The sequence below is a fragment of the Lithobates pipiens genome, unplaced genomic scaffold (genome assembly GCF_037356315.1).
Source record: "Lithobates pipiens isolate NorthernLeopardFrog02 unplaced genomic scaffold, aLitPip1_a1.2 Scaffold_18, whole genome shotgun sequence".
Lineage (NCBI taxonomy): Eukaryota > Metazoa > Chordata > Amphibia > Anura > Ranidae > Lithobates > Lithobates pipiens.
In genome coordinates, this window is record NW_027507758.1 from 570540204 (window position 1) to 570554223 (window position 14020).

The 14020-nt window shown below is 42.5% G+C and overlaps 1 protein-coding gene across 1 annotated transcript in view; it reads right to left on the bottom strand.

Moving 5' to 3' along the window:
• The window catches only part of MCM3 (minichromosome maintenance complex component 3), a 35381-nt gene that overhangs the window by 11252 nt on the left and 10109 nt on the right, over positions 1-14020 (bottom strand). The window contains exons 4-12 of the mRNA XM_077489020.1: positions 13849-13979; positions 12425-12663; positions 11885-11993; positions 10188-10341; positions 9671-9802; positions 6140-6348; positions 5125-5299; positions 3447-3573; positions 18-168 (exon numbers count right to left, since the gene is read on the bottom strand). Coding sequence (XP_077345146.1) covers positions 18-168; positions 3447-3573; positions 5125-5299; positions 6140-6348; positions 9671-9802; positions 10188-10341; positions 11885-11993; positions 12425-12663; positions 13849-13979 — 1427 coding nt within the window. The remainder of the gene's footprint in view (positions 1-17; positions 169-3446; positions 3574-5124; positions 5300-6139; positions 6349-9670; positions 9803-10187; positions 10342-11884; positions 11994-12424; positions 12664-13848; positions 13980-14020) is intronic.

The following is a 14020-nucleotide window of genomic DNA, read 5'->3' on the forward strand; positions in this document are numbered from 1 at the left end:
ATAATACTGGGACTCACCCGGGCCACATCAGTGCTCATCTGATCCTGGCTCCTTAGACGCGAATACTCTTCAGCTATGTAATTGGCAGCCTCTGATGTGAGCAGGGGTTTGAACAGCTTTGCCACATGGATGTATTTCCGCATGAACTCCTTGCTAACGGTCTTCTCTCTGTGTGGGACAAAGTCATAGTTTCATAGTAAGGTTGAAGACACTACTCCATCCAGTTCAACCTGAGTGTCTACCCCTATACATTGCACACTCACATTGGTCCCTACCCTCAAGGAGCCCACAACATTAGGACTTCAAGAGAAATCACAGGTAGCTAAACGTTACTTGCCTCCCCTCACCTGTGCCAGCATCTAACCCCAGCCTTTGCTGGTTCTTTGGCCATATTCATTAACTGGGGCACAATGACAAATCCCACGTCAATGCATGGGTTAGAGTCTGTTGAGAAGATACACTGAGCTGTGCATGCAACGCCTTAGTATACATATTAAAGATTGCAAACAGCCAGGCAAGTTTGTTTCTTTGCTGAAGAGACACAGCAGGTCTTATGAAATGCCACAGTTTTAAGATTACCCCAAAACCCAGCTTCACATCCTTAAAGTGGTTACAAAGGTAAAATGTTTACTACCTTAATGCATTCTCTGCATTAAAGGTGAATTATTTTTTTGTACTTTTTTTTTAATAGTAGCTCCCCCTCCAGAACCTCTTAAAGTGGGGTGACCCCTAAAAAAAAAAAAAAAAAAAAAAAAAAAAAATTAAAGTCAGCAGCTACAAATACTGCAGCTGCTGACTTTTAATAATCGGACACTTACCTGTCCCAGGGTCCAGCGATGGCCCCCCTCGTTCTCCGCTCGCAGCACCGGCATTCTTACTGTGGGCACCCGGCTGTGGCTTCACAGCCGGGCACCCACTGCGCATGCATGAGCGGCGCCGTGATATGCCGCACAGTCATCTGGGACACGTGACAGGTCCCAGGTGACTGTGCATTGAAGGAGACAGACTACGAGGGACCCCCTAGCAACAGGCATTTAGAGGTGAGTAAAAAAATAATTTTTTCCCAATTATTTTTCATGAATTTTAAGCTTTTTTTTTTTCCAGGTGGCAACACCACTTTAAGTACTCGCCCATGTCAGATCTTGATCCAGCGTTGGGTACATCTGCAGCAGCTCTTCTCACGGCTCCCCATTCTTACAGGCTTAGTTGCGAGAATTGTGAGCCATTGGCTCCTGCTGCTCTCAAAAGCTGTGGTCAAAGGCTGCGTGTCTGAATAGACTTAAACAGCTGAGGATTAAGTTTGCACGAGTGCCCCCGTAGCAAGCAGCTTAAAATGGGACCCTCCACGTGGGTGGAGCCAGGAACTCTGGCAGGGGGCCCCTAAATAGGAGGATCTGAGCTGCTCTGTGCAAAGCCAATGCACAGAGCAGGTAAGTACAACAGGATTGGTTATTAAAATAAAAAGTTTAAAGCTTTACAATCACTTTGTTAATTGTAGTCACAATAGAAAATTAAAATTGTGACTGGTTTCAGTTTTTTCAACATGAAAATATACCTGAAATTACAAACAATTAAAAAGCCAAAATCACTTTTCCAGTTTCCAATTTCTTGCTGGCATCAGGACTCCTGATATGTCATTGGTTTTAAAATGGGCCCGATTTAACTTCAGTATTGTCCTAAAGTGTAAGCTACAACTAAATCAGTTCTCAGCAGCAGTCTAAAGAGCCGGTGGAAGGTTTACAATTGGCGGCAGGCTAATATGGCTGGGTTGTTTAAAAAAGAAAAAAAACTTCTGCGTGCGCACTTTAGCCTTGCCTGTCCCACTGACCATGCCACAGGTCACTGGTAGGGTGGTAGAGCTATGCTAGCTGAAGTCAACAGCATCTGACACCATCCCCATTTATGTTACACTCAACAGATGGAACCACAGCAGGCAGCTGAGGATCAAGCGCCTGACACACCCGAATAAACGTGATAGTGGGACAGGGAAGGTTTGCAACAGTTTCCTTACAGGAATAGTTCAGCTTTACCACAAAAAACTTTCTATGCAGATAAGGGGCATCTGTAGATATATATTAAAAAAAAAAAAAAAAAAAAAAAAAAAAAAAAAACTGCAGCTGTGACTGAAATTAAATACTCCCAGGCCGTTCCTATGTGAGGCCTAGTCGCGATGACTAGGCCTCACTTAGAAACATCCTGCTCACCACCATCAGAGGAGTGAGCCCTTTCCCCGATTCAATTTAGCAGATTAGCCGATATATAAAGCCTGTGTAAAAACACAAACTGTACAACTCTGACTTAAGACTAATAACTTTTGCTATATATGTAGGCATTTTACATTCCTTACGAATCCTGACTGGAAAAATCCAAAAGACGTTGCTAAGTGAGGCCTAGTCATCACTGCTCACCGCCACCATCACAGGATTGAGCTCTTTCCCCGATTCAAATCCACTCTCATACTCTTCTCCTCCCCCCGATGCAGTAGCTCTGCTCAGCATTTGAGAGCTCACTTTTATTCAGTGGAGGTGAGTTGTGACGACTAGGCCTCACTTAGCAAAGTCCTGGGAGTATTCCAGTCAGGTTTCATAAGGTATGTAACTAGCCTACATCTTATGAAACCTGACTGGAACACTCCCAGGACTTTGCCAAGTGAGGCCTAGTCGTCACAACTCACCTCCACCAAACCAAAATGAGCTCTCAAATTCTGAGCTCAGAGCTACTGCATCGGAGGAAGGGAAAGAGCTCACTCCTGTGATGGTGGAGGTGAACAGTGATGACTAGGCCTCACTTAGCAAAGTCCTGGGAGTATTCCAGTCAGGATTCATAAGGAATGTAAAAGGCCTACACAAATAGCTAAAGGTATTAATAGTCTTCAGAGTTGTAAAGTTTTATCTACAGGTGCCCCTTATCTGCATAGGAAGTTTTGTGGATGAATTATCCTTTTAAGAAAGTGGCCCAAATCAGACTAGGACTGCTTTATAAGCGGGTAGGTACACGGGCTTTGTATGTCAGCTAATCGGCTAAACAATATTCCAGGCCCCAGAAGCCAACTTGATTTGTTCTTTAAGCCTGTCAAAAATCTAAGTACAAGATAAAGCACTGGACAGGAAGAGATCTTCAGTGAAAAAGTGCCTATTAAAACCATCAGTAGACTGAGACAAGGGAAAACAAAAAAAAGTTTCAACTTCCTGATAAACCAACCACTTTATGAGCCTACTCTGGCCTGCGGGTCCATGAACTGCATAGAGTACCAAAAGAGGTCAGCCTTATAAGTTGATCTGCCCAGAACTTCAGCTGCTAAAATCTCAGCTCTATTAACCCTGTGCAGTAGTACTGAAAGGTGCATGTTTATGTCTAGTGTTCAGTTTGAAAAAAGGACAAGGTTTATTTTAGGACCATGGCCTTAAACAAAAAGAAACAAAAAACTAAAGAGTGAGAACACTTACCTCCTTTTCTTGACTCCATGCAGAAGGTGGTCGTGTTTCTCATACACTTGCAGTTCTTGCTGTTCCTCATGGGTAACATTGGGGTCTTCAGTGGCCAGAATATCAACTGAGCTTCCCAGTGGCATGGCTAGAGTGACAGATTTCAGATTAACATATAGGTACAGAACCTTACATAATACAATCAATGTCCTTGTCTTACAGGTGAGACCAGACACTATTCAGAGCTATTTTGGAGCACCAGACAGATGGGACTGAAATTGAGGTTTTTGTACACACCGTAAAATTATTTTGTCTGGAGGTCATTGAACAACACTGTTGTGTTCCACTGTTGTGGATCATTAGAAAGAGACCTTCGTGTTTGAATCATGATTGCAACATCTCGATCCAGGCTTATAAGAGCAAGTCATCCAGATAGTCCACTTTTGAAATCTCTAAGGTCTTAATAATGGAGCCGAGTGCTTCAGTGAATTAAAGAAAATAGATTGCATTTGCCAACAGAGATGCACCGAAATGTAGGCGGCCGAAATGGTGTTTTCGGCATTTCACCAATAGAGAAAAGGGTGCCGCTAATGACGCAGAGAACGCACACGAGCCACATTTTTTTACTGTGCTTATGGTGTGTTTTTCATAGGTCACGTGACTCAAAAACCGCATCAAAAATTTAACAGGTGCATTTCAATGCATTAACAGGGAGGTGTGTTTTTTTGAACGGACCAAAAATGTAGTAAGGATATCTATCCTGGTTCTCTGCCTATCACAGCACTCCTTCAGTGTTACCTACAACTCTGTCTCCTCCCCTCCATTGGCCCTTTCTGTGGGGGTCCCCCAAGGCTCTGTTCTTGGACCCCTTCTCCATCTACACCTCCTCCCTTGGTCACTTGATAACTGCCCATGGCTTCCAATACCACTTATACACCGATGACACTCAAATCTCTCTACTCACCTCACTCCTTCAAGTCTCCTCTCACATTACCAACTTACCAATATATCAGCATGGATGTCGTACCAATTCCTTAAACTAAATGTCTCTAAAATGGAGCTCTTAATATCTTTTTTTTACCACCTGTCCCACCCTATTAGATTGTAAGCTCTTCTGAGCAGGTCCCTCCTAATCCTCTTGTATTATAACTACTGTCTCCCTTTTATACTGTAAATCGATGAGTAATATTAAATAACGGACCAGTAAGAAGACATACATAGAATTTAAAGGGATACATTTTTGAGCTTTTCTTGCGCTAAAAAGGTGCCAACAATAGCCAACAATATATTGATATTTAAAATTCATGATATTTAAAAATTTAAACAATTAGATATAAAAATCTGCTTCAGTTAAGTGCATCCTCAATATACTTGGTTTTAGCACCAAAATTTCCATTCGGTGCACCACTATTCGCCAAAACAAGCTACATTGGGGAACCCTACAAACTTCAGGTCTCTAAGAGCCACTAGAGACCTGAGAGAGGGAATAATGCCCCCCTTACATTTACGGTAGCTATAAATGTTCAGTGTCATCAATTACTTATCTGAAAGGCAGAAATTACTCACTGTTCAAGATAGCACAGTAACAAGGAGTATTCATTATACAATTCTACAGGACAATGGGCATCAATCCAAGTGGATCATACAGGGTTTGTTAATCATTCATAAAATAAAAAATTAAAAAAAATATGAAACACACCATCGCCATCCTGTTCTCCTGCACCTCTGTAGCGGTGCATGCGCAGCACATGATCAGAGATTTCCCGGTCCTGTTCTGGGTCCATCTGATCCAGCATGATGAACAGCAGATCGAAACGTGACAATAAAGAGTCTTGGAGGCCAATGTTCTCCATAGGAGTTTTGTACTGGTCATACTGGAAAACAAAGAAGCATTGAAATTAGATCAAACCATTGTTTGCTCTACAAGCCCTACTCTAATCTAAAATCCATTTCACTTTTGACAGCCATTGGCACACCTAATCATACACCATCGCTCAAGGACTCAGAAGCAACAATGTTCAAGTGTTAAATTCACCTTTGTTGTAACTTTATAAAAAATCCAAGGAGCACATTATAAAATGATTGTGCAATAAAGAGAAGAGAAATGCCTCAAAAATGAATACCTTTAGGCTACTTTCACACTGAGGCACCTTACAAAAAAATAGCGCCTGTAGAAAGCCTCTGTTGTGCTTTCACAATGGAGCAGTGCACTTGCAGGACAGTAAAAAAGTCCTGCAAGCAGCATCTTTGCAGTGCTGTATTCACAGCTCCTAAAACGCCCCAAACCCATTGAAAACAATGGGGCAGCGACGCCAAACCGCCACTTTGTGAGCGTTTTTAACCCTTTTTGGCCACTAGCAGGGGGTTAAACCCCCCCCCCGCTAGTGGCCTAATGGCACAGCTAAAATGACAGCAAAGTGGAGGTAAAAATAGGGCTGCTTTACCGCCAGCCTCCGCGTGAAAGCAGCCTTAGACCAGTTCACAACCTTAGTCCTCAAGTACCCCCAACAGGCCACGTTTTGGGAACTTCTCTTAGATAAAATAGTTCTTATCAATACCATGTCATAGATATTGAATTAAAATCAGCTGTGCAAAGTAAAGGAAAAGCTGCAGTATAAAAGGTAGACTGTAAAAAGCCAGCATGATGTGCAAAGTTAATGCACAGGTCACCTTATTTTGTACACACGGCACTTTAGAATGATAGAATCACTCACCCTTCCATAGACTGGATTGGCTGCAGCCAACACACTGCAGCGGGCATTCAGTCTGGCATGAATACCGGCTTTGGCGATGGTGACACGACCTTGCTCCATGACCTCATGGATGGCTGTGCGGTCCATGTCAGACATTTTGTCAAACTCGTCAATGCAGACCACACCGCGGTCAGCCAGCACCATGGCACCAGCCTCCAGTCTTCTCTCACCTAGAAAAAGAAAGAATGTTCCGTCAAAATTATATACTATTTGTAGAAAACCCAAACCCAACGTGGACCAAGAATGCAAATCAGAACACCTGATGGGTAGTCTAATGACTGATCAATTTAAAAGCTATACAACTTGCATTGCCAAAAGTAAACATATACTGGATTTATCACATGACAGGTAACCTTGAGAGCAGAAATGGCCAGCTTCTACAAGGAATGGAAGTGTGGAGCTCCTTTTTTTAAGATAGACCTGTTGCTAGACCATTTATTTCAGCAATTTTCCCACCAGACTACATGTGCATTTTACATATTTTATGCTGTTATCTACCTGTATTAAAGCCTCCCTTGTGTGCACATCCAAAAGCCCAGAAGGCTGCTGGGCACCACCATCTTGGATGTGATGTCAGAGCTTTAACTCCACAGTAATCCCTACACTCCCCCTGAAGCTACATTAAAGGTTACATAGGAAGGTGAAGGGAGCTGTGCTATAGAAATGACTTTTGGAGTGGTCACATTTTCTAGTGCCATCTGGACCTTCAAGACCAGGACATTTTTTGCTATTTAGCACTGCGCTAGTTTAACTGGCAATTGCACGGTCAAGCAATGCTGTACTCAAATTACATTTTTATCTTTTTTTTTTCTCTTCACACACAGCTTTCGGTGGTAATCATATCTTTTTTTTTTTTTTAACACACGTAAGGGTAGCAATTAGCGACTCATAGTGGGACTGATAGTGGCAGATAATCTGACACTAGCTGGGGGGTACACGGACCAACATGAATGGTGACACTAATACAGTGAGCAGTGCTAACATACACTCATCTCTGTAATAATGACACTGGCTGGGAAGTGGTTAACATCTAAGGCAAATCGATTAAATTTGTGCTTAACAATAGATATTTAATATGTGCGGCTTTCACTAAGCAATCTTGTTTTTTTTCCCCCTCTGCCTTGCAGGGAATAAATAAAATAAAATAAAAAATTAAAAATAGTAAGTTTGCCTGTCCGTTTCTGTTCACACTGAGATGGCTTCAAAGTCGCCCAACCCTGAAGGCGTCACGCACAGCGCAACTTGCAAACGACTTCTGCAAGCCACTGCAAAGTTGCCAAGTAGTACAGAAATTTTTTCTAAGTCAGAGCGACTTGAGTCGATCCAATTAGAATGGTTATATTGCACTGAATGGAGGGCGATTTGTCAGGCAGCTAAGTCGCCTGACATGTCGCCCCATTGTGAACCAAGCTCTGTGTTTACCAATACAGCAGCTTCAGTGAATAATAAAGGCAATCAGCAGGTCATGGCGATCATTTCCCAAGACTCACTAATTGGCTTGTGTTGCAACAAATCACAGCCAGAGCAGCAGGCACGTGCCTTACCCAAAACAGCCGATTACGTACGAGATACGTGATCCAGCACACAGCTGCCGTCCCGAGGCAGTAGATGTATGTGGGGAGGTATGCAAGTGCATATTTTTATGTGTTTACTTGAAATGTTTTAAGTTGGTGACCGGGTCTCTAAAGAACTCTAATTTGAAGAGGGGCTTGCATTTAGTTTCACACACAAAGATTTATACCAAAGTACGCACCACACCTCAACCCATTGCAGGCTCTGTAACCGAGATCAAAGGCCAGTGGTGACTGGTGGGTGGTTCTTTGGGGGAGTGTTTTTTTAAAACATCCTTTACATATTTTTTAAAGTGGTTGTAAACACTAGTCATGAAATTCGAAATAAGCACATATTTGTAGCGTTCGTCTCTCCCCTAAGCTTTAAAGTGGTTGTAAACCTACAAAAAAAAAACGAAAGTCCGGTTCCTTAAAGTCTAAAGCCCCATACACACTAACAAATTTTCTGCTGATTTTAGTCTTCAGATTTACCAAAACCATATAATATGAGGTCAAACCTTAGGAATTTCAATTTGTATGCAGTCAGGCAGGCCCTTGCACTACATGTTTTGGTAAATCTGAAGACAAAAATCAGCAGAAAATCTGATAGTGTGTATGGGGCTTAAGTAAACCCTCCTATTGTTTTCAGCCAAGGAAGCTGCCATCTTTGCCTCTGTTTAATCTACAACTGCCATAATATGCTGCACGTGATCAGTTCTGACACCAGCCATTGGATGGTTTGACAGTTTGGTTGAGAGCATAACCAATGGGAGTGTTAAATTTCCGGCACGTGTCGGAAGCGAAACCATTTTATGGATGGGTTTACTTTAATGCATGCATAAAAGCACAGTGCCTGTGCTGTAAAATTCTTCTCTTCCTAACTGGTAATAAACCTGGTTGATCCTGCAGTTCGAGTCCCCCTGCCGACCACTATAATCATGGCTGCTGAGCCCAGACTACCGTGGTCAGTTTATGTACCTTGTCATCTGCAGCCCTGCTCTCTCCTCTGACAAGTCTTTCCCCCTCCCTCCCTGTCATGTGACTGCTTTCCTCCCCGCCCCTATTCAGCTGCATATCGCAGCACACAGGAAAAGAATCCCATACAGATATGCTGCCATTAAAGAAAGTATTTGTTAGAAATAGGGGAGATACCTTTTCTGACACCGCAGCCGTGCAATCACGAATCCCCTGTGCTGGCCAGGCTCACTCTATATAGAGAGAAGCAGGAAGGGCGGAGATTACCTTGTGACATCAGGCGGCCAGCAGCGGGGAATCTCAGCCCCCTCCCACTTCTCTGCAAAGACCAAGGCTGGCCAGCACAGGGGGATTATGCGTCCGCACAGCTGCAGTGCCAGAAAAGCTTATTTCCCCTATTCATTTTTAACACTTACACTTTCATTAATGGCAGCATATCTGCATGGGATACATGTAAAGTCATTTCACAAAAACTAAGTGTGGTTTCTCTCCAATGCTTCTTTCCGCGGTTATCAGCACAAGTCACGCCTCAGGAGTTTTCCATGAAAACACATGAGCTAAAATGTGTCGGGGAAGGAGATAAGCACAGGGCTTGTTCACAGTACAGTTCTGCATTTTATATCCTTCCTCTGCCTATGTGGGGGGGGAGGAGGTTTGGGTTGTGTCCCTTTCCTCCAGTCAGCTCTCACAGTGCAACGGCAACCTCTTCTCTGTGCTGCAGACAGATGAAGACTTAACACGATTTGCGCATTTAACGGGGTGTGTAGATGGGAATATTGATGATAAACAAGTAAAATTATGTAAGGTGATTTTAGCTCTATCATCTGAGGCCAGTCAATTCACTGGGTATATGTGAGAGTTTACATCCACTTTAACCCTAAATCTTGGCTATCTTCATGTACACATTTTACACACAGCTGGCTGGAATAGGCTTCTAAGTCATCTGAGCCTCCTATGTCGAACTTACCAGTCTCTTGATCAGTTGTGACAGCAGCAGTCAAACCCACCCCAGAGGAGCCCCGGCCTGTAGTTGTGATGGCACGGGGTGCCGTAGAAAGCACATATCGTAGAAGCTGAGACTTGGCTACAGAGGGATCACCTAGTAAAACAAAAAATGATTTTACATATATACTGCACATTTGATGCAAATAAAAAAAAAAAAAAAAAAAAAAAGTGTTATGGCAGTACCATCATTAATGAATGCTTGAGAGGTTCTAATGCATATATACTTTAATTACAAATAGCAAATAAATGCTGTTTGGCACTATGCTACACAAGAGGGAAGGACCAGGAAATCTGGTTATGGGAAACCAACTCTCCTTACAATGGAGTTAGTGGGGTACACGTTTGCTGGAATTCCAATAACAAGGACCTACTGTGTAGGCTAAAAACCTGCCAAGCCAAAACTTGCTGTTCAAGGTGTAGGTTAATCTGTAGACTGCATATCAACCCTAAAGAACATGAAAAAAAGCAAATCAACAAACCTATTAGCAGAACGTTGATATCTCCTCTGATACGAGTCCCATTATCTAGCACCTTCTCCACACCACCGAGCAGCATGCAGAGGATGGCCTTCTTAATGTAGTGGTGTCCGTGTATGCTCGGAGCAAGAGACCTGGACAGTTGCTCAAACACATCCTGCAGAGAGAAGGCACACGATTATAAAATGTAACTCGAACAATCATTTACATGGCTTGTTAGGAGTCATATAGCCATCTTATAACAATCCTAAAATTCATTCATCAAGATCACCAGCTTAACTGAATATAACTGAATATATAGGACCACCAACTCATTGCTGCATTTTAGCTAGAATTTTACAAATTTGTACAACAACCTGCAAAGCAGGAGCTACACAAAATACACATCTCTGTGAGTTAACATGTATGTTTCTAAACGTTATGGGGTTTAAACTGGCAGAGCAGTTTACTAAAACTGAAGCGTTCAACATCTGGTGCAGCTGTGCACGGTAGCCAATCGGCTTCACCTTGTTCAGTTAAGCTTTGACAATAAAACCTGGAATTATATGTTTTTTTTAATACATCGTAAAATATTGTTGAAACCAAGTAATTTTTAACCACTTCAATACAGTGGGTAATTGCCCCCCCCCCCCCTTCCTGCCCAGGCCAATTTTCAGCGCTGTCACCTTTTACATGACAATTGGGCAGTCATGCTACATTGTACCCAAATTATTTATCATTTTGTTCCCACAAACAGCTTTCTTTTGGTGGCATTTGATTACCACCCAAAATTTTGGAAATAAGTTTTTCTGATACATTTTTGTAAATACTTTTTTCTTTCACTGACGGGTGCCAATATATGCATCACTGATGGGACTGGCAGGCATTGCTGATGGGCACTGATTTGCATCTATGCATTGTCATCCCTGGTGGTCCAGGGCGACATACCTGGTGGCCATCCATTGTGGGCTTTCCCGGTGGTTCAGTGTGGGCACCCTCAGGGGGACTGCACTGATAATCAGCGCAGACCCCCCTTGTCAGGAGAGCAGCTCTCCTCTACTTGAATAGGTCAAGATGCGAGTAAGAAAAAGCCAATAAACGGCTTTTCCTGTATACACTGATCGCAGTGATTGGACACGGCTGGCCTTGTGGTAAACTCCGTCAGAGATCGGCATTTACAGAGATCGGCATTGCGGTGTTTCGGACTGACACACAGCACCGCATGCCCCCACAGGTGTGTGCTGGCTATTATCCTGAAAGACATCGGGATAACTGAACCCAAGCCCGGCCGTCATTCTGCTATAGGCCAGGTGGGAAGTGGTTAATCACTTTTTGTACACATAAAACTTTTTACATTTCAACCATTTAAGAGTCATGACATTAAAGTCTATTTTCTCTATACATCCACTTAATAAAACCTGGAAGCCAACTGGTTTATATGCAGAGTTGTGCCAAATTATGCAATCTAGTCTAGTTTTAGTAAATCAATCCCTACGAGTTGCTCTTAAAAGGCAGGCTTTAGAGAATAAGGACAGGTCGCTGTAAAACAGATTTCATAAATAGCAGGTGGTAGAGTTAAAGCATGACACTGTCACTCTTTATGTGTGTGCACATTTTTTTTAAGCACCGGGTGAGGTTTTTAAGTGTGTTTTGCACGCCACAGGCTTTCAAAAAAACATACAATATGAAGCAATGTTACAAAGCTATGTTTTTACAAGTACCTTAGAGTGAGTTTTACTGAACTTCTTGATTTTAGCCAAGTCATCTGCTGAAAAGACCGGTGACACTTCCTTACTCATCTGAGCCACATTGCAAGCAATCAAAATTGTTCTACAAAGAAAAACAGGCAATTAAAAAAAAACAGAAATGTGTGTCCACAAAAATCACCACTACTTCATTTAAACAATGAGTGTTTAGCACTTCTGCCTGGCAGCACTAGGGTCATCGGTTCGAAACCCAACCACATTGCTACCTGCATGGAGTTTGCATGTTCTGCCTGTGCGGGTTTCCTCCCATGCTCCAAAGACATGCTGGTAGGTTAATTGGCCCTGGTTTAAATTAACCCTAGTATGTGTATGAATGTGAATTAGGGACCTCAGACTAAGTTTCATGAGAACAGGGACTGATGTGAATGTTCAATGAATGTGCAAAGTGCTGCAAAAATTGACAGTGCTATACAAGTAAAAATAATCTTCCAACCAAAGCACAAGAATTCAACATATACCCAAAAAGGAAACTAAAGCATAAAGACATTCCATTACCTAAAAGAGCCAGAAGTGTAGCCATTTTGTTTGGAAGGCAGACAGCGATAGGTTCCAATAATCTGCACGCGGTCCCCAGGCTTCACCTTGTCAACAAGATCATCATCTAAAATGATGTCCACAGAGCGTGGCAACTGACCAGCGGGGGCCTTTTCTGGCATCTCCTGGATGGTGATCGTTTGATGATCTTTGTACAGGGAGAGCCCAAACTCGGTCTCCAGCGGATTGTTTTCCTCATCCTGCAATCAAGAGCAGAAAGACATCAGAAAACGACTGCACTATTATATAACGGTTTTCTTTTCTTTTTTTTTTGTCTCCAGATGCCCAAGAATGCCATTATGCTATCTCCTGCTTCACAGGCTAGGAGCCCTCTTTAGTAAACAGACAATAGAAATCAGGCTTTGAATACATGTAATACATTTCAATAGCCAGGGGAGCACAGGGGATTTTTGGTTCAAACCCCAGCATGAAGTTTGCACATTCTCCTTGTGCTTGCATGGGCTCCCCCGCCACACTGCAAAAACATGCTGGTAGGTTAATTGGCTATATATATATATATATATATATATATATATATATATATATATATATATATTTTTTTTTTATTTTATACACACACACGGCTCAAAAATTAAGTCCTGAGCTACTAGCCAGGCCTTATTCGCCACCAGTTGCCCCACCCAACCCCTACCCTGCCATCAAAATTATCTCATGAAATACTTAATATTCTTATAACGTCTGCATAAAACATTTAACAACTTTATCAGTGCAGCCTACCTGTGCCCATCAATGCCACTTCCCTGTGCGGGGGAAAAGAGGCAAAGAAGAGGCTTTCCGGGCCAGATCATCAGAGCGCTGAGGAACATCGCTCTAACAGCTTTCATTTCAATTGCCATCACATACATCCCTGTCCCCTGGCCCGGGAACTTTGATATATGTCACACGTCCTGGGAGTTCTGTCTATCAAAGTCCCTGGGCCAGGTGGCGGGGGATGTATGACAGTGAGTGCGGGGAACACACAGCAATTGAAATGAAAGCCTTTACAGTGATGTTCCGTGCTCTGACCAGCTCACTCTTCTCTCTTCCTCTGGGTGATCACTGGGAGAAGAGCTCCCAGGCAGCCCACGCTCACTAGCCCTCATTTTCCACTTGCATTTTAGTGTGTATATATATATATATATATATATATATATATATATATATATATATATATATATATATATATATATATATATATATATATACACACACACACACACACATACATACATCTCACAAATGAATTAGGGCCCTTAGACCTCTGCAAGCTCCTTGAGTGTAGGAAATAATGCAAGTGTACAGTATGTAAATCCCTGCACAATGCTGTCTGCACTATATAAATGATTGTAACAGACACACCCAGGCTTCACTTCTTGACAACTTACCTTAGTGGGATATACAGCACTAGAGGGAAAAGCATCCAGGCTGGTCATGTCTGTATACTTGCGCTCGATGGTCTTCTTTGTGGCCGGACAGTAGTGAACACTGCGGACCACTTTAGGGCGTACCAAAGAACCTAAAAATATAGACAAATGTTAGAATGTGCTTATTTTTTTG